At 43.5% G+C, this 20,672-nt stretch overlaps 1 protein-coding gene across 6 annotated transcripts in view; it reads right to left on the bottom strand.

Moving 5' to 3' along the window:
* Nucleotides 1-20,672, bottom strand: part of NPHP3 (nephrocystin 3) — a 232,133-nt gene that overhangs the window by 203,573 nt on the left and 7,888 nt on the right. For 5 of the 6 annotated variants that reach the window (XM_029589318.1, XM_029589315.1, XM_029589314.1 and 2 more), the window contains exons 3-4: nt 12,651-12,776; nt 5,458-5,608 (exon numbers count right to left, since the gene is read on the bottom strand). In XM_029589318.1, coding sequence (XP_029445178.1) covers nt 5,458-5,608; nt 12,651-12,776 — 277 coding nt within the window. The remainder of the gene's footprint in view (nt 1-5,457; nt 5,609-12,650; nt 12,777-20,672) is intronic. The other variant, XM_029589316.1, reaches the window with a different exon arrangement.

Here is a 20,672-nt window from a genome sequence, read left to right on the forward strand (position 1 = left end):
AACAAAGTAGTAAAAGGGAGTTTATGCAGCTGTTCCTTAGACCACACATCCGTGGACCAATTCCACAACCAAAGAAGTCTCCACGCTGCCACAGCCAAAACCATATTCCTGGACGATTTGCGAACTATGTTGTACAGTGCAACCGCCATGTAGGCAATTCCTACTTCCAAACAGGCAGCCTGAGCGGCCTCACTAGACACACCCGCCATCTTCTCATGAGCCTTCTGAGTTCAGCACAAACATTCTCTCTGCATCGAGCTGCTGCAGGAGCTGCCCGAAGGCTTAAGGCTAAAACCTCAAACAACCTCTTCAGCAAAATTTCAAGTTTGCGATCCTGCACATCCTTCAACAAGGCTGTGCCTGCCACCAGAATGGTTGTCTTCCTGGTCACAACTGAAACGGCCACATCCACCTTAGGAATTTTCCAGGACTCTAAGGTCTGCTCTGGCAAAGGATACAGCTTAGCCATCCCCTGGGCAACCTTGAGTCCCACCTCAGGAGATTCCCACTCCTGATCCACCAACTTCTTCACTGGCTTCAGTAACGGAAAAGCCTTCAGTGGACCTCACAGCCCTTCCAGGACCGGGTTCATCCCCTCACTGTCGGAGCCTTCTTCCGCAACTTTGATACCCAGTTCCTCCAGAACCTTGGGAATGAGAGATCGCAGCTCCTCCTTACGGAATAGCCTGACCACCCGAGGATCATCCTCCTCGGCCACCGGGATGTCCTCAGAATCCTGCACTGGGTCTCCCACTGTGGCATCCGGATCCCCTAATGCTGCCTCAGATTGCTTATCCGGATCCCTCAGACTGCCCTGCAGCTGCTCGGAGCCATCCGTGATGTTTCCCCAGCATCCTCCGCAGACCTTCTGAGCCCCAGTGGCCACAGAATGGCCCCAGGTCCCTTAGACCTTTCTCCCCGAGGTTTCTTATACCCGGACCTTAGGCGCTTGGACCCTGCCTACTTCTTGGCCAAACAAACCTTGGGGAGGAGCAGGACAAAATTAGTGGAGAACTTCTTCGAATCAGAAGAACTCTAATCGAGTTCCACATCCTCCATCCAGCAAGGGCAGGGATCTTAATCACATGAAAAACTGGGGAGGGGAATCCTGCAACTCCACAGCCGAAGCCATGCTCCTAGCACGCTTTCAGACTCTCCCGGGGCCTCCTGTACCGGCAGTATCGCACCCGAGGCAGCCACCTGCCCAGCGATCCCCTCGGAGGTGTCCCCTCCCCCCCCCCCGGAGACACACTCTGAGCAAATCACGGTCGTGCTGAGATGCACTCACTTCTCCCTGCAGCCGCTACAAACTTTCATGCGCAGAGCGCCATGATGCAAAATCGAACCTAAAAATAGCCCTCTCCTGTAATGTGATCAGTGGCACTGTATCGATGATGACACTGGGCCCCAACCATGCCAACAATCTGGCCCCGCTCACCTCCGACTGCCTCCCAGCAGCACACTACAACCAGCCACTGGAGCCCTGTTTCAGCCTGTACTTCCTCCTGCACTGCCCTTCTCTTCTCTTTTTTTTTTAATGTTTTTTTAAAGGCACAGACACAAGCAAAAAAGGGAATAAAAGAAAATACTTCCCTGCTTCTGGCTAGAAGGGGCTGATCACTAGGAGGGTCAAGGACCCAGAGAGGGTGAGGGAACCAGGACCCCTAGCTATCACACCCCCCCCCCCCCCTGCAGACAAGGGTCAAGCTAGGACAGGGATAACTCACTCTGCTCTACCCAAGGGATGGCCCACGAGGAACCTAACATGTTGGGGAGCCGTCCTCTAGGAATCTTCCTTCCCAGAATCTCCTTCTTTCCCTTAGGACTGCAGGTATGCACCTCTACTATCTGCTGGAGACAGAGAAATACTGAGGGACTGCAGGTGGCACTCTCGGATATGTAGCAGTGCCTAAATATTTTTGTTCTCTGCCTTCATCTGCTGGTATGGATGCATAAATCCACTTGTCTGTGTTATGAACTCTGCTCCGCTTACCATGCTGCTGCCTCCTTCACCCGACGTGGCCGGATGCTGCCGATGTCTGGCCTCCCTCGCGGCCGGAGCCACGGACTCGAGTTCCTCACGCGGCCCGCAGGCCGCCCTTGGTTTCCTGCTTCACCGCGGCTGGAGCCGCAGACTTCTGTCTGCCTCCTTCATGGCTAGAGCCGCCACAGTCAGCTTCATCTTCGCGGCACGGAGGCCACAAGCCCCAGCCTGGATTGGCGGCTGGAGCCGCCCCCGGGGCCTCCTGCAGGGCTGGAGCCGCTGCCATCATCAGGGGCCTGCGTCCAGGCCCAGCCCTACTGCTATGTCGTCGACATCGGTGCAGGACCGCTGTCCACGGTCCTGCACAGTCCTGCTGCTTCCTGCTTCCTCTAGGTGCGCGGCTGCGCCTCTCTTCTACATTTAAAGGGCCCACGGCCGGATATGCCCTGGGCCCCACCTAGTGACTGTTTCCTGTTGCAGCCCTATAAAAGGGTTGGTCTTGCAATTGCTCTTGGCCTTGCATCGGAGTGTCTTCAGTCTGGAGGCTCCTGCCTGCCAGAGCTCCGTCAGGTCTTCTGTCTTCTTCGTGGAGCTCCTCATCTCATCTTGTCGTCTCGTCATGCTATGTCTTCACTGCCTGAGGTCCCCGGTCCAGGTGTCTTGGTGTCTCATCTCCTGATGTCTCACTTCCTGGTGTTCTAGCCCTCCTTGGTGTTCGTTCTTGCTCTGGAGCCTTCTGTTCTGCCGGCCATGGATCTCCGGGTGACGGGTCGCCGTCATGGGAGATGCCGGCAGTGGACTGGTGCCCTGTGCTCCTGAGCCGTCTTGTCCTGCCAGCCTTTGTGGCGCTTCGGATGACATCAGCTTCGTCGTCGGAATCCCACCTCGACTGGATCCTCTCCTGTGCTTGTCCCGCTCTCCGCGTGGTCCGCGACCAGCCCATTGGGTCCGCCCGTGAAGGTGGGCTGAGTAGGGCACCCTGAGAGACAGTGCCAATGTCTACCTACCCAGTTTCTCGTCTCGTCTGGACGTTGTCAAGTTCCTCGTCTCGTTTCTGATGCCGTCGCATCAGCCTTGGTGTCATGTCTTCAAAAGCCCTGGTATCATGTCTTCGCTTCAATCCTCGTTTATTTTTATTTATTTTATTTTTAATTTTTATATACCGAAATTCTTGTAAGAACTACAAATCATTCCAGTTTACATAAAACGATAAACTGCCCCACAGAGAGAGGGGCTTTACATAAAACCGTAGAACAGATAGAACGATATAATTGGCTTTACATAGAACCGTAGAACAGATGGAACAATATAACTGTATGTTAATTTAACATAGTAATAAATAAATATTATAGTTTAACATAGTAATAAATAAATATAAATATTATAAATATTATAAATACAGTTTAACTATTTAACGTAGAAATGTTGACATATTTTTTGTTTGTGATGCCGTCGCATCAACCTTGGTGTCATGTCTTCGTGTCAAGGCCTCCGTCTGCCCTCATCCTCAGGCCGGCCTGCTGCTCCATGCCGATCCAAGCGGCAGGTCCGAAAGGGCTCGGAATGGTCGGAGGACCGTTCCCCTACCAACATCATCATGTTGTTGGTGCTGGGAGCTTGCAGGTCCGGCAGAGGGTAAGACCGTGTCTCTGCCATCCTGGGACACGTCGCCAACCCTCGGTTCAGTCCTGGATTTGTCTGGGGTCAAGCTGAGGCCCAAGGGCACACTAAACACCCCCCACACAACAGAATGTAAGGCCTTTCGAGGCCGCTATCTCAACAGTCTGGACTGATTTGGGTACGAACAGGAAACGCTTTTGGCACCAGAAAGTGATCACTGTTTCATTTTTGGTACCTACCACAGAAAGCTTACATTTTGAAGCTTTAGTTTACACTTTGATTTGACTTCTATTTCAAACTCACTGAGCAACCAACCTTCTCTTTATTTTCCTTCAATGAAATTTTGAGCTAGCAGCGACTGTACAAGGATGGAGGAATCATAGCTGCTTTCAGAAAATTTGAAAACATCACTGAGAACTGCACAAATCTTGCACAGTCAAAGAGTGGATATGCTTCCTATAATAGAATGCCATTTCTCTCCCATGTGGGAAAGTGACGTGACATGGGTGCAATTGATTGCATCCATTACATTCGGCATGCCAGCTTTATTGAAAAAACATGCTTCATCTCCTGCCGCTCTGTAATCTGCTGTGGTTATTTTATGTATTCCCTGACTCGTTTCATTAAAGCCCACAATATCTGGCTGAAATGCCTTGGAAACGATGACTGGTCCATATCAGCCACCACAGTCACTGTATTCTGGAAAGGGCCAGTGACAAGAAAATGCAAGGTACCGAGAAGCTAGAGTAGGCACGGATTGGCATGTTCATGATCGGTTAGAGGACCAATATCATCTCTGATTTCTTTACAGAGAGAAAGATTTGCTCTAGAGCTCAGTCTATATGCCTGCAAACATCTGCCTCTGGTAATCTCAGCAGTGTTGTCTTCACGTAAAATATTTGCTGCCTGTGTGCCCTTCTGCAAACGGCTTGAACCTGGACAGCCTGCTCCTCTCAAACTCTTCATTCTTCTTCAGCGATAAAGCATCCTCTCTCTCTCTATTCTAAAGCTTCTGCCACGCTAATTCTTCAGTTCTCCCACAAAATGTACCAAACCAATAAAAAAAAGATGTATGTAATCCTTGTTTGGCACAGAGAAGCACTTATATACAACAATACGATAGACAAGAATGGCCACTAAAAATGTGGCTTAAGGTTTTACACCTGCTCTGACCCTGGGTGTTAAACTCCCTGCCTTAAAAAATACACACTGAAATGTTGCCCTATTAAAGCATGTCTTTGCATTGCTCTGTGATAGCTAATAGCTTCATTTACAAGTAATTTGCATGCAACTGCACTAAGCAAACCATAGGTTTTTCAGTGCTAAAACCCATATTACATAAAAGAGTTAGGTCAGCAGCAAAAAAACCCACATTAAAATCGGAGTAGGTTCAACCCAGCTTTTCACAGTCGGCCCCCTTAGTAAGCTTGCAAGCAGGTTATCTGAGGATTGAGAAGGCTTATGACTTACTCCATAGGACTAATTTACCTCTTAGTTTACAGCATATATGCCCTTAGGATGAAATAAAAGTCCACACTTTGTGAAAGAAGTTACTGAATGCCACAGCTCAGGCAGTAGGAAATGAAAGGAGTCCAGCATTCTCTCCCCTTGCTGAGGATACCCATGAAACACACTCCTGTAACCGCCCCTATCTACAGGATTTATTGATCATGGGAAAGGGAAATGTGATAGTTCCTGGTCCACCCCACAAGTGAAACTCAGGGGTGTATATGCCATCACTGGAGGGTCTTTCAAGCCAGTCAAGTTGAAGAACTGTTCTAAAACCAGCCTGGATGTCTTAAAACATGCCTTTCATAAGAGTCGGCCCATCTGGTGATGTGCTTAATGCTTACCAGTAATGTCTGTGCAGTTGTCGTCGGAGTCTGATTCCCCAGGATCCAAGACGGGGATGCCCTGAGCCTGCAGTCTCTGGAACCTGGACTCTAGCTCTCGCTTCGCTCTCAGTAAGTCCTGAATCTCTTTTTCCTTCGTCTCCCTGAAAATCTGCAAGAGAAAGAGCATTTGCACAGGCTTTGCTGGAGGAGTGCACATAAATGCAGATCCAGAGCTAGAAAAAGCTTACCCAGGACAGAGTGAACCTTGACAGTGAAAGCTTAAACTCAGAAGATTCAACGGACTAAAAATACGTTTTAGCTGGGTAAATCTTAACTCGTTCAGAATGTATTCCTTCATCTGGTTAAATCTGTAAGGGGAAAAAAGTTACCCTCACAAGTTTAACAAGGCAAGAAAGGAGCAGGGCATTCCTAAGGTAAGCTTTTAAAATTTAGCAAGGCAGTACACTATTCAGTTATACCCAACTGAACTGTTACTGACCGCACAAATAACTGTCCTAAATCTACCCGCACAAAATATGTAGATAGATTTAGCTGGATATTCAGCAGCATTTTTAGCCAGATAAGTGCTGCTGAATACTGCACTAAAGATAACTGGGTAACTGTACCTTATCTTTAGCTGCACTTACACTTTTGAAATAGCAACCCCCTTAACATTTCACAGCAGCATTAAACAATCTTCAACAGCACTAATAACAAACCTTTCCCAGGGACCATTAAGAAATATCTATGACACTAGCAACAGATCATGGCTACAAGGCTGTCAGCAATATGCCAACTTCTTCCACAGATCATTAATAAAAAAGTTAAACAACAGTAATTGTAGTACATATCACTGAGGCACTCCACTATTTGCCTTTTTCCAAAGGGAAAGCTGACTATTTAGTCCTACTCTTTGTTTCCAATCTTTTAACCAGTTACCTATTCACAGTAAGACTTTGCCTGCTATTCCATGACTTTTTGGTTTCCTCAGGAGTCTTTCGTGAGGGACTTTATCAACACCTTCTGAAAATCCAGATACACTTTGTTGACTGGCTCACCTTTGTCCACATGCTTATTCATTCCTTCAAATACCTTCAGTGCCTGAATATAATCCACTTTGAAAGTTCATTAAAAGGTGGAATATAAATAAAAATTATTATTATTATAAAGAATTCTAATATGCACAACTTCCCTTTGTTAAATCCATGCTGGCTGTTCCCCATTAAACCATATTTTGTTGTAAGCAATAGCTTCCATCATTTTATCCAGAACCGATATCAGGCTCACCAGTCTGCAGTTACTTGAGTTAACCAGGAAGCCTTTTTGAAAATTGGTGTTACATTGGCTACTCTCTAGTCCTCAGGTACAGAGACAGATTAGAATGATAGGTTACAGATTACCACTAGTATGTCTGCAATTTCATAATAGAGGTTCTTTTAGAACCCTAGGGTGAATACCACAAAACACATTACAGTTCTTCCCAATAAAAAAAATTTACAAATATATGGGATTTTAAAATGAGGGGAAACCTGGGATGTTAATGCTTATGGCACTATAGCACCAACAGCGACTGGTTCTAATTGATCTAAAAGCCTGGTGGAGGGCAAAACAAACATGAATAAATAAAGCATGAAGACTGCAGGAAAAGACAGGGTCTCTCTTCAGTCCTGGAAATTTCACTTAGTTTGAGCTTTAATAAAAATGTATTAATCGCCTAAGATGAGGCACTACATCTGGAACTTTATATTTTCATTTGATCAAGCAAACTAGAAGAAAGGCAAACTGCCAGCTGGTAAACACTATATTTAATTTAGTCAAAGAAAAAATGGCATTATTCATATAAGTCTATCCATACAAGTTCAACTAAACAGATAACGTCTACAAATATTATATAAGTTGAACTACCAAAATACAGTGTTATATCTCTAAGAAGCACCCACAGAAACCTGGGGTGTGTAGGCAGAGATTGGCCAGAAGGTATTGTTGTTGAATAATGGCTGGGACGGACTTCCACCAGAAATTGTGAATGCTGCCTCCGCAGCATCCTGGATTTCAGCCTAAGCAGCAGAAGCTGAGATCAGGAATCAAATTAAGAACATAAGAAATTGCCATGCTGGGTCAGACCAAGGGTCCATCAAGCCCAGCATCCTGTTTCCAACAGAGGCCAAAACCAGGCCAAAAGAACCTGGCAATTACCCAAACACTAAGAAGAACCCATGCTACTGATGCAATTAATAGCAGTGGCTATTCCCTAAGTAAAATTGATTAATAGCCATTAATGGACTTCTCCTCCAAGAACTTATCCAAACCTTTTTTGAACCCAGCTACACTAACTGCACTAACCCCATCCTCTGGCAACAAATTCCAGAGCTTAATTGAGCGCTGAGTGAAAAAGAATTTTCTCCGATTAGTCTTAAATGTGCTACTTGCTAACTTCATGGAGTGCCCCCTAGTCCTTCTATTATTCGAAAGTGTAAATAACCGAGTCACATCTACTCGTTCAAGACCTCTCATGATCTTAAAGCCCTATCACTGACCTACCAGGCCAGCCTAGGTGCCTACTGCATTTCCATAGTGAATGTTTTACACAGATTTGCCTATCCTTTAAAACCAGTAAAGAGAAAGACTGAATTATTGGTAGGAAATGTTGGTGTCCATTTCCAGGATACAGTACTTGTACTGGTAAGAAGGCTGTGAATGTGCAGTTCTAAGAACATAAGAAAATCTATGCTGGGTCAGACCAAGATCCATCGAGCCCAGCATCCTGTCTCCAACAGTGGCCTGTTCAGGTCACAAGTACCTAGCAGAATCTCAAAAAAGATCTACTTCTTCTTACTCACTTCTAGGGATAGCAGTGGCTTTTCTCTAGTCTACCTGACTAAAAATATTTTATGGATTTTTCTTTCAGGAACTTGCCAAATCTCTTTTAAACCCCACTATGCCAACTGCTTTAACCACATCCACTGACAACAGATTCCACAGTTTGACTGTTGTGTGAAAAAGTGCTTTCTAAAATTTGGTTTCAATCTACTAGTTGTTACTTTCAAGGAGGGTCCCGTTGTTTTAATATTATTTGAAACGGTAAATAACTGTCCTTTATTTACCTGTTCACTTCACTCAGGATTTTATAAACTATCTTGTTCCCTTCTCAGCCATCTCTTTTCCAAGCTGAAGAGCCCTAGCCTGCATAGCCTCTCGTCATAGGAAGCTGCTCCCTCCCCTTTATCTTCTTGTTGCCCTGCTCTGTACCTTTTCTAGTTATACTCTCTCATTATAGCAGCAGGACACTACAATTAACAGAACACGTCAGCTAGGTTGGGATGTTACTAACAACTGTGCAGAGTTAAAATTTAGCACACACTCAGACAGAATAAAACAAAGAGTAAAGCAAATGTTATACTCTTCTGAATTCGGGATTTGATTTATGCCAAGCGAACATTCGTCCTAGAATCCTGAGGGAACAGCAAAGGGTTAAAGGAAAACATGCATGTGACATCTGAAAGAAGGTCCCAAAATTCCTAGAGGAAGTAACAGTCCTGCCAGAAAGACATGGCCAGACTTTTTACTTAAACTTCCATTTCCATGTTTTTCACTTCCAAAAATTAAAGTGTGAAAGCTGCTGCCTTCCAAAAGACTGCTCTTTTCCTTTTGAATGTTGCAGACTAATTGTTTCAAATTTTAGATATAAAAGAAATGACTTCTAAAAATGTAAACCACAATGGAATATGTGCACATAGCTATATATTAGAGCCATGTAGCACATACATGCAAACACCTGAATTCCAAGCTCTTGCTTTCTTTGACAAAATAAAACTGCCCTTAAACAGACAACATAAAAGCAAAATCTAGGATTTTCCCGAGACACAGCAAGAGCCCAAAGGGGAACAGGTAGACATGTGCAAGGTGAAGGGGGCAAAGCTCACCCACATTTTAGGGTGACCATGCCACTTTCCATGACTAGAAAAGGAAAATGGGTTCTTACCTGCTAAGACGCATGGGTTTTTCTCCCCTACCAGCAGATGGAGACAGAGAAGAAAAGCTTTACTGAAGCTGTGATACTTAAGCCAGTGTGCCATCTGCAGTCCTCAGTATTTCACTGTACCCAAGCCAAGATATCTTTGAACCAGAAACATCCCCCACACTTCCAATCAAGCTCCCAAAGCAGAACTTCTTGAACTAGAGAGGAGACTGAAAACTCTCGAAAAAACATCAATTTCTTGCAGAGTTGAAAGCAGTCTTTCCAGATAGGGTGGGGCTCTGGACTGAGCTGTGGGAATTTAGGAACAAATATAAGCTGGTATAAACTAATTTTCCTTTCTTTATCATCCCCTAGATCAGTCCAGATGCATGGGATACACCCAAACTCCCCTAGACTTGGCAGGAATCAGAAAGACTCATGCGTAGCACACTCTCCCCAAAGACAGCCGCTTCTGGTGCCCGAACATAGAGCCAGTAATGCCTTGTGAAAGTGTTTAGTGAAGATCAAGTCACTGCTCGACAGATCTCCTGTGGTGAAACCAACTGACACTCCACCCAGGATGCTGCCTGTACCCTAGCAGAATGGGCAAGTAGACCCACTGGGATCTGATGCCCCTTACAAACATAAGCAGAAATAATGGCCTCCTTTAGCCATCATGTAATTGTTGCCTTAGAAGCCTTGGTCCTTTTACTCATACCTCCAAACAGAACAAACAGATGACTGGACCTCCGAAAACTGCTGGTGATCTATAAATATATAGCAGAACTCGAAAAACATCTCTAACAAATGAAGCTCCCGTGTATGAGGAGAAGAAGAGTCCAGATCCCGAAAAGCTGGAAGCTCCACTTGGGTGAAAAGAGGACACCACCTTCTGTAAAAAGGAAGGCATTGTGCGTAATGAAATCCCATCCTCTGAAATCTGCAGAAAAGGATTCCCTGCAAGACAATGCCTGAAGTTCTGAAATTTGCATGCCTCAAAAGATCGCTACCTTCAGTGTAAGGTCCTTTAATGATGCTTTCCCCAACAGCTCAAAAGAAGGACTACAGAGAGCATATAAAGCCAGATTAAGGTTCCATGAGGGGAATACTCACCTAACCAGAGGTCGCAAATGCTTCACCCCTTTAAGAAACCATACCACTTCTGGATGCAATGCCAGGAACATCCCCTGCATTTACCTCTAAAACAGTCCAAAACTGCCTCCTATAGCTGCAAAGAATTGAACTTGAGCCCTTTTTACAGTCCATCCTGTAAAAAAAAGCCAGAATGTGAGAAACCAATGAACGAAAGGGAGAAATCCCTTCCTCAAAGCACCACTTCTCAAACACTCTCCACACTCTGACATTATCCAAGTTCTATCATCCTGTTTACTGTAAGACAACAACTTTTTGTCAAGGTTATTGTTAAAATGTAAACCGACTTGATTAGTAATTCTGTTACTGGAAAATCGGTATATAAAAAGGCTAAATAAATAAATAATAAATAAAAAAATAAGCCAAGGCTTATGTCAGGGTCTGGAAAGTTTTTGATGCCTGGTGTGTGGGGCGTGCAGTGGACCCTACACAGGCGTCGATCTCTGATATTCTCGGTTTTCTTCAGGCAGGACTTTCCAAAGGATTCTCCTGCAGTTCCCTTCGGGTACAGGTTGTGGCACTTGGTTGTTTACGTGGTAAGATCCAGGGAATAGTGGTGGCGTTGCACCCAGATGTGGCTCGTTTCCTGCGAGGAGCGAAGCACTTATGCCCTCCTCTTCGCCATCTGTATCCTTCCTGGAATCTCAATTTGGTACTTTCAGCATTGGAGCCCCTCCTTTTGAACCGCTGAAACGAGTGACGCTGAAGGATCTCACGTTGAAAGTGGTGTTTTTAGTCGCGATTTCTTCGGCATGTCGAGTTTCCGAATTGCAGGCATTGTCATGCAGGGAACCTTTCTTATGGATTTCAGATTCCGGAGTGTCCTTGTGGACAGTTCCTTCCTTCCTCCCGAAGGTAGTATCTTCTTTCCACATGAATCAATCGATTGAGCTTCCCTCATTCTCAGATGTGGACCACTCGGATCCGGTGTCGAAGGATTTACGGAAATTGGATGTGCGCAGGGTTCTGCTGCGATATCTAGAGGTCACGAATCCTTTCCGGGTGTCGGACAATCTCTTTGTGTTATGGTATGGTCTGAAAAAAGGTGGTATGGCCTCAAAGACTACAATTGCTCATTGGCTAAAGGAAGCCATCAACTCAGCGTATTTACTGCGTGGTAAGGTGGTACCGATGGGGCTTTGTGCACATTCCACGTGGTCACAGGCCGCTTCATGAGCGGAATGTCATCAAGTCTCACCTCAGGAAATTTGCAGGGTGGCTACTTGGAAATCGTTGCATACATTTGCAAGACATTACAGATTGGATGAACAAGCTTCAGATTCCGGGGGATTTGGAGAAGGGGTGCTCCGAGCGGGCCTCTCCGGCTCCCACCCTCAGTAAGTCAGCTCTGGTACATCCCAGGTGTCTGGACTGATCCAGGTACGTACAGGGAAAGGAAAATTAGTTTCTTACCTGATAATTTTCATTCCTGTAGTACCACGAATCAGTCCAGAGCCCCGCCCATGGCTGTGCACACTGAAGTAACGGAGAGTCCGCTTGTATAACATTCTTTCTGGATATTGGTACTGTCTTTTTTTTCTCGCTTGTTCTTTTGGTTCTGCGAGTTCTGTTCCCAGTTGGGGGTTTGTATAAGCCTTATTATAGATGGACAGATAGTTACTTGGTTAGTTTGGTTTTGTTCCATTCTGCTTTGAATTACTTAAGACTGAGGGACTGTGGGTGGCACCTTGGTATATATGCCAGGGTTGTTTGAAAAAACTTCTCTGTCTCCATCTGCTGGAGGGGAGGCAAAACCCAGGTGTCTGGACTGATCCGTGGTACTACAGGAACAAAAATTATCAGGTAAGAAACTAATTTTCCTTTGCTACATCAGAAGTAAAAGTTATATGCACAAAAATGTGAGCAAAACCACGCACTGGCATGTGCACAGAGCCTAGCTCATCCTATGACATCGTGACCTATATCTGAGGTGTGAACAGCACTTTAATCACCGAAACAAGTAAACACATAAGAAATTAATCAAGAGAGAAAAAAGAATGAAAGAAGATCTAAAAATAAAATCAAAAGAGAACAGTATTCATAGTCAAGAAACTGACAAGAATCCAGACAATGCGCTGGGCCCCCTTTCCCCACAACACACCTTGAACTGCCTTTTGACTTTGTCTCTGTCATGTTCAAATGAGGCAGCTCTCTCCATAGCTTGATATTTGGCTTCCACTGCACTCTCTTTCTCTCGAAGGATCTTTTGATAGGTTTTCTGAAGAGCCTGAAAGTATATTTAGATGGTTACACTGAGGAAAAATAAAAAAGGGTGAGGAAACAGACAGTCAATCAGTGGAATTTATGTGAAAAAGTCAGCACAGCCCTGCTAGGGAATGGGAAAATCAGGGTAGTACCCTACCACATCTCTCCTTTACATCTGCAGGTTTTAGTAAAATACTGTAAATGAGTGAGAATACTACAAATATACATGGATTCAAGGCCACGTTTCTTTGACTAATCTAGATACTTTTGTCATCACAATTTTGCCTATTGTTACTAAGATTTATCATCATAGCCAAGGTCAATGGTTTCTCGTGGCTGAAGATGGGTAAATTAAATGGTGAATATTGGAAAGTCTGCAGTACAGTTTTTAACATTTTGCAAGTGTGCATAGCTGTACAGTATTTATGGCTGATCTTTCAAACAGGTTTTACACACAAAATGTTAATGGGCCCTGGAAAATTGCCTGGGGGGTGGGGGGTTGTGTGCTTAAAAGTACATGCAGAAGTGATTTCATGCATGCTTTTACATGCACTAGAAAGAGGCAGTCAGGGCATAAATCTATGCATTCACATTTACAACTGCTAACAAGCAGGCGTAAATATATGTACCTATGCCGTGCTGCATTCCATATACATCTGCTTTGAAAATTCTGACTAAATGTATTTTCCAAAGCGACTTACCACAGGGATTCCAGTTCTCACTTTTGAAGCAGAGCCAAGCCAAAGCGTGGCTTGGAAGCATGACTCTGGAAGTAACAGAGTAGGTGCCAAAGAATATTGGTGACTGCAATGCAGTCTCAAACTGCATGTGCAAATATGTGTCTTTGCCTCCATTCCTCTCTACACATGCATATGAAGCCTGTTGCAGGAATGAACCAATTTTCCTTTCCCTGTACGAACCCGGATCAGTCCAGACTCCTGGGATGTACCAAAGCTTCCCTAACCGGGGTGGGACTGAGAGAGTCCCGCTCGGAGCACACTAGCCCCGAAAGAACCTGACTTTGAGGCTCAGACATCCAGGCGATAATGCCTGGCAAAAGTGTGTGTAGATTTCCAAGTAGCCGCCCTACAAATTTCCTGCGGTGACACCTGTTGACATTCCGCCCACGAGGCCTCTTGCGATCAAGTAGAATGAGCCCGAAGACCCACCGGGATCGGACGGCCCTGAACAAGGTACGCAGAGACAATAGCTTCCTTTAGCCATCACTCAATAGTGGCCCTTGAAGCTTTCTCACCCCTCCTAGGGCCACTCCACAGGAGAAAAAAGATGGTCTGAGAGACGGAAACTGTTAGTCACCTCCAAGTAACGCAACAACCCTCGTTTCACGTCCAACTTCTTTAGTCCCTAGACTCGGGAGTAGAAGAATCCATGTCTGCAAAGGAAGGAAGCTTCACTGACTGATTCAAATGAAAGGAGAATACTACCTTCGGGAGAAAGGAGGGAACCGTCCGCAAGGTTACTCCTGCCTCCGTAATTCGTAGGAAGGGCACCCTGCAAGATAAGGCCTGAAGCTCTGAAACACGCCTCACTGAGGAGATAGCCACAAGGAACACCACTTTCAATGTCAGATCCTTCAGAGTCGCAAACTTCAATGGCTCAAAAGGCACAATACAAAGGGCAGATTTAACTCAAACCGATTGATCGACCAGGAGGCCTCTGTTCTTGACCACTGGCATTGCACAGCTGTCCCCCGACAGACTGCTGCCCAACCATAGAGACTCGCATCTGTGGTTACCACTGTCCAAGAGGGAATCTCCAAGTCCACCCCGCGATGCAAATTGTCCGGGAGTAGCCACCACACAAGACTGGAACGCGCAGAGTCCATAAGGGGTAGGAGAAGATGAACTGCTCAGAGAGTGGATTCCAACGGGAGAGTAAAGCTGACTGAAGAGGTCTCATATGCGCAAAGGCCCATGGAACTAGATCGAGAGTGGAAGCCATCGAACCTAGAACCTGTAGATAATGCCAGACTCTGGAGGGATGGAAGAATATATTTAGTTTTTCGGATGTACAAGTTGAAAATATTAAACAACAAGCCTCATTGTTTTCGGATTCAGTGCAATTGCAAGAAAATACTAGCTAGGATGAATATGTGAGATTGAACAAAAAGCTTATAAGAGTGGAATTACATGGCACCCCATATGGGGTGTGTAGTCCATAAGGGGTAGGAGTCCATAAGGGGTGTGTAGTTTTTAAGAAGGTTGAATGACGAGTGAATGTGATTGTGTGTTATTAGGGGGTTAGGGTTGTGGCTACAGGTCATTAGTATTCAGGACATGTCCGGACTATGTGTATATTAAATTTATTATAATACATAGCGCGACGATATATGTCTATGATGAGGGGTGATATGTATTAATGTATATGTATTGTTGGGTATAATGCTGTTATAAACTATGTATTTAAAATATTGTATGTACTTGATGTTAAAGGTGATATAACAAATGTGTATATGTTTTAGTATGAAACAATAAATTATATGAAAATTCATTGATGATTTAAGGTTACATTACATATTGGAGTCAATAGTTAGGGATTCCCTGAGTGTGTTAGGCTGAACACTTGGATGGCCATTCTAAACAAGTGTTCACTTGATTTAATGTTGCTCATAGTGAATGGAGTGAATAAATATACAGAGGAATTAAACACACAGATAACCCCTGTGATAGAGTCAGTAAAGAAATTGGCGGACTTTGAAGTTAAATTAAATGAACATAAAAATAGTCTGGAGCAATTCCGGGCAGCTATTAAAAATACTAAAGTTATTAAGTTCAAAAGGGATCAATTGGACTATGTTAATAACAAAGTCTATATGTGGACGGGGGACAAAACTTGTTCCAATCAAGAAGGGAAGAAAGTAAGATTTAATTTTTCATCGGGGGATAGCTCGAGTGGATCAGATGAGGATCTTTGAGAAGAAGAAAATGTGAATTCACTTGATAACATGAGCAACAAGATCACTCAAAAAAACACCAATATTTCTCAGAAATCTTTTTTGGACACAGAGAGTCAGAACAGAGGAACATATCGCAAAACAAGATGGAAAGGACAACCAGAGTTCCAGTCTTCAAGCAGAATGACACAGCAGACTACGTACAGAAATTATCAGCAATAGTAAATCTATCATCTTTGGCATTAACTCAAAATCAAATAGACGTGTTAGATAATGGTTTATCATTTGTCCCGACCATTTTTTCATAAACCTTTCGAGACTAGAATTTCTATACACCGATTTATTAGAAAATTAAACTGCAGTTTGTTTTTCTATCAGTTGGATAAGAAAGATGTGAACATGTCAATAGTTAAATTAAAGTCAACATGGTCCCCCCCAGGTCCGATGGACCCCTATGTACAAACATTCAGACAATTGGTTTTACATGATATAGAAGAGATGGAACGTAACGTAAATGAACACCTAGATATCATAACTTGTCAGATAAAGCTCGTACAGCATTATCAACTCTGGCGAAAGAAAAGCAAGTGATTATCAAGCCTGCAGATAAGGGGGCGCGATAGTGGTACAGGACGGGAGGTGTACATTAAGAACATGTTGACACATTTGCAGGACACCAAATATTATACCTTGATGAATCAAGATCCCACAGATAAGATATTACGACAGATTAAGGAGTTGGTGGATGGAGTAAAATTTTTAACATCAAAGGAGAAGAAATATTTGGTAAGAGAACATCCTAGTACTCCAATAATATATTCGGTGCCAAAAATTCATAAAAATACTCAAGATCCCCCTATTAAGCCAATAGTATCATTAAGGAATTCTGTACTCGAACCATTAGCCACTTTTGTGGACATTTTTCTGCAACCAATAGTGAAACAAGCTCCATCTTATTTAAAGGACACAAGTCATTTTTTGAAAAAATTACAAACTATTGAAGTATGGAATGAGGAGTGTCACGTTGGATGTACAGTCGCTGTATACACAGATTTCCCAAGAAGAAGCATGGGAAATAGTGTCGAGTAAACTTAGAGACGAATGGCAAGCTCAACGTATTCCAGTGGAATTTATTATTCAATTGTTGAAACTGGTACTAAGTAGCAATTACTTCTTATTCGATGACAATTTCTATCATCAAAACCACGGTATAGCGATGGGGTCAGCTGTAGCCCCTTCCGTGGCAAACATTTACGTTGCACAATTTGAGCAAATGCATGTGTATAAATCTAAATGGTGGGAGAAGATAATCTGTTGGAGTCGTTTTATAGACGATATATGTTTTCGTCTGGAAAACATCAGAAGAAGAATTAGTCCAGTTTGTTCATTGGTTGAATTCTTTAAATCCCAGTTTGAAGTTCACATATGAGATGAGTGGGGAATCGATCGCATATTTGGATGTGAGGATTGTTGTGAAGAAGGGGAGGATTGCCACTACTCTAAATCGGAAGTCGACGGATCGAAATAATCTGCTGAAATACCACAGCCATCATCAGTTGTCCTTTAAAAAAGGTTTACCTGTGAGTCCGTTTTTTCGTATAAAACATATATGTTCAACACCCAAGGAATTTGAGATCCAAGCTGATATTTTGACAGACAGGTTTAGGGCTCGTGGATACCCAAAATCAGTAATTAAAAAAGCATATAAAAGGGCTAAGTATCCTGATAGAGGACAACTATTGGAATATCGGCAAAAAAGGGAGGAAGACAGATTGACGTGTGTATTAGAACATAGCACGGCCACAGTGATGATAGCAGATTCCATACGAAGACACTGGCATATATTGACATTACATGATATATTTAAGGATGTACCATTGATTGTGACATCTCGTGGGTCGAACATCAGAGATAACGTTGTACATACTTATATAGACAAACCAAACACTGTAATGAAGGGGGTGCATGAGAAATGCCGAAGTTGTGATTTCTGTGAACAAACAATAGAGGGAGAAGTTTGGCAAGACCCGGTATCTAAAATAAACGTTAGGAGACGTTATCAAACAAATTGTAGGTCCATTAATGTGGTATATGCCATAACATGTCCTTGCCCAAAGGTGTATGTTGGAAGAACTAGCAGGCAAATGAAAAGAAGATTGGTGGAACATCGTTCACGTTTAAACACAGGCACTGTATCGGCACCCATAGTTCAACATTGTTTGGATATGCAGCATACGTTTGATGAATTGCGGTGGACGGTGATTGAACAAGTGATGCAATCAGTGAGGGGAGGAGATCATGCGGCTAGGTTAAATTATCAGGAACAAAGGTGGATTTTTAGATTAAACTCAGTAATTCCTTATGGACTTAATGAAGAGCTTGATTGGCTATCATTGTGAAGTGGTTAACATGGTAGGATGTGATTGGTTCATTCTGGAGCATTAGGAGGAGTATAAAAGGGAAGAGATACGAACGGAAGGAAACACCGTCGCAGTGCAAAGTAGACATTTAAAGGAGAAATATCGGATCATTCATCTCCCCTGAAGAAGAAACTTGGAGGTTTCAAAACAAGGCCTTGTAGGGAGAACATTGAATAGAGATGATGCGGCACTAAGTTAAGTACTTGATGGGTAATAAAGGGAAGAAGATGTATGAAGCATTTTTGCAGGACTGAGATAAAGTTTGGAATAAACTAAGGAGATTTTAGATTTTTTTGAATAAAATAAAGTGGATGGTAGGTGGAATGTCAATTATTACAACACACGAAGCAGACTAACATTAACTTTAATGTCTTTGAAGTTAGTGAAGTAAAGTCACTGAATGAGACATTCACCTCCATCTTTAAAACTTTTTTTTAGAAAATTGTAAAAGTAATGGGGTGGGAAAAGTATAATTAAACACAGAAGAAAATAGAAAGAAAAAAAATCGGGATCTTCATATAAAGGAATTTTGTATGAAAATGGGGTTGTATGGAATAGTGTGGAACATTAAGGGTCACAACCCTCTTTTGTGGAGATTTAAATAACAGACTCTGGGAAGAGGCATGGATAGCAAAGACTCCACCTGAGTCTGCACCTTGGTGAATCGCTCCTCGGTAAGAAAAACTTTGCCCAAGAGGGTGTCGAACAGAGCACCCAAAAACTCCAAGGACTGGGAGGGAACCAGATGACTCTTGTCTGGATTGACAACCCAGCCCAGCAAGCTTAACAGTTGTAGGACACGATGTACTGCCTTCCAGCAAAGGTCCTCCGATTTCGCTCAAATCAACCAACCAGTCATCCAGATAGGGGTGTACCAGAATACCCTCTCTCCGGAGAGCCGCTGCAACTACCACCATTACCTTGGTGCAGTGGTTCTCAACCTTTTTTCTGTCGGGACATGCCAGACAGATGGTTCTCACATGCGTGACACATTGAACATGTGACCGTCACCAGGCTAAATGTAAATAAACACTCTGCATTCCACAGGAACCCCCTCGACCCCCAACAATGGGTGCAGAGCAGAACTAGGACATTCCCCATTCAATTTACCATACAAAAAAAGATATTTCTGATGACATCTCAATAACAGCAACATAAACACTCTCTCCTACCAGGTGCAATAGCCCTCCTTATGAAAAACAGTAATTTACCACCAATGCATGTTCTATTGAGAAAACACAACAAATAAGATTGATACAAATGCCTACATGCTAGTAAAATACTTCACCTCGGTCACACACATAGAATCAACCTTCACCAAGTACAGAAAGACCACAAATTACAAATATGGAAACAGAAACTGGAATGGAAACCCAAAAAAGCCACTCTGCATTCTGTGCAAAACAAAAATATAGCATCTATCAGACTTTCACGATCTGAAATAAGTTACACCTGCATTATGGAACTCAAACAGTAACAACACTACCTATGAAAAGGCAGCACTGCAAAAATTACACCAGGCCCTAAACACCAATACACCTCCTATTAGGAAAACAGAACAAGCCAAGCTGCTATAGATCCCTACCAAGAAACTACAAGCTCACAAAACACCCTTAGCTGGGTCACACACGCAGAACACAGATAGAACCTTACCAAATACAGAATAAAGTGACCATAAAGCTAATGTTTTTGTTTTGCATTGTTTTACTGGCTTCTTGCTGTTTCCAGTTCAGTTTTTGTCTCCACATTTCTATTTATACATTCTCTGAGAAATATAAAATAATTCTAAATGTAGAATATAATAAATGTTTCAAAACAACTGATAAATTGAACAAACAATTATTAAAATTTTCAAAATTATTAAAAATTCTCCAAACACCAATAAAATATTTCTAACAGCAGACACATCACATAATACCTAATAATTAAAATGGCAGTCAATCAAGAAAGATAAACTTTAAAAGACTTTACTTACCCTCTCCAGTAACTCTCCTACTCCTTTCCCTTGTAGGCCAATAGCACTCACCAGAAGCAGCAAGGGCTGCTGAAGCTCTGTCCTCACGCTGTTCTTCCTTAGGGCCCATGACTAGTCTAACACTAACACTAACACACACACACACACACACAAGTCACCTGCCTGACCAATCTCTTTCTCTCATACACACCACTGACTTTCCTGAGCAGTCTCTTGCTCTCACACATTTCTCTTACTTACACACATATTCTCTCATACACTTACATGAATGCTGACTCACTCACCCCCACCCACAGCACACATAGCAGCTAGAGCACAAGGTAGCCGGTATGCTGCTATTAAAAGAAGAGTCCTGACAGGCTAGAAACTGCAGCAGGAGTGACCTCCCCAGCCCCACAGCACTAAGAAGGCAGCACTCAGCTCTTTGCTTGTGCTGCGATCGATCGCGGCACAGAGCAGTCAGCTGAGAATGTAATTTTATGCTTTTCTCCCCACCCCAGCCTTTTTTTTTTGCAGTTTGATTATTAATTTTATATTTTCTTGCTGGTGTCAAGCTGGCGAGACAAGGGGAGGTTGGAGCCGGGGGGGGAGGGAAGGGGCAGCGGCGCT

The sequence above is a fragment of the Rhinatrema bivittatum genome, chromosome 2 (genome assembly GCF_901001135.1).
Source record: "Rhinatrema bivittatum chromosome 2, aRhiBiv1.1, whole genome shotgun sequence".
Taxonomy (NCBI): Eukaryota; Metazoa; Chordata; class Amphibia; order Gymnophiona; family Rhinatrematidae; genus Rhinatrema; species Rhinatrema bivittatum.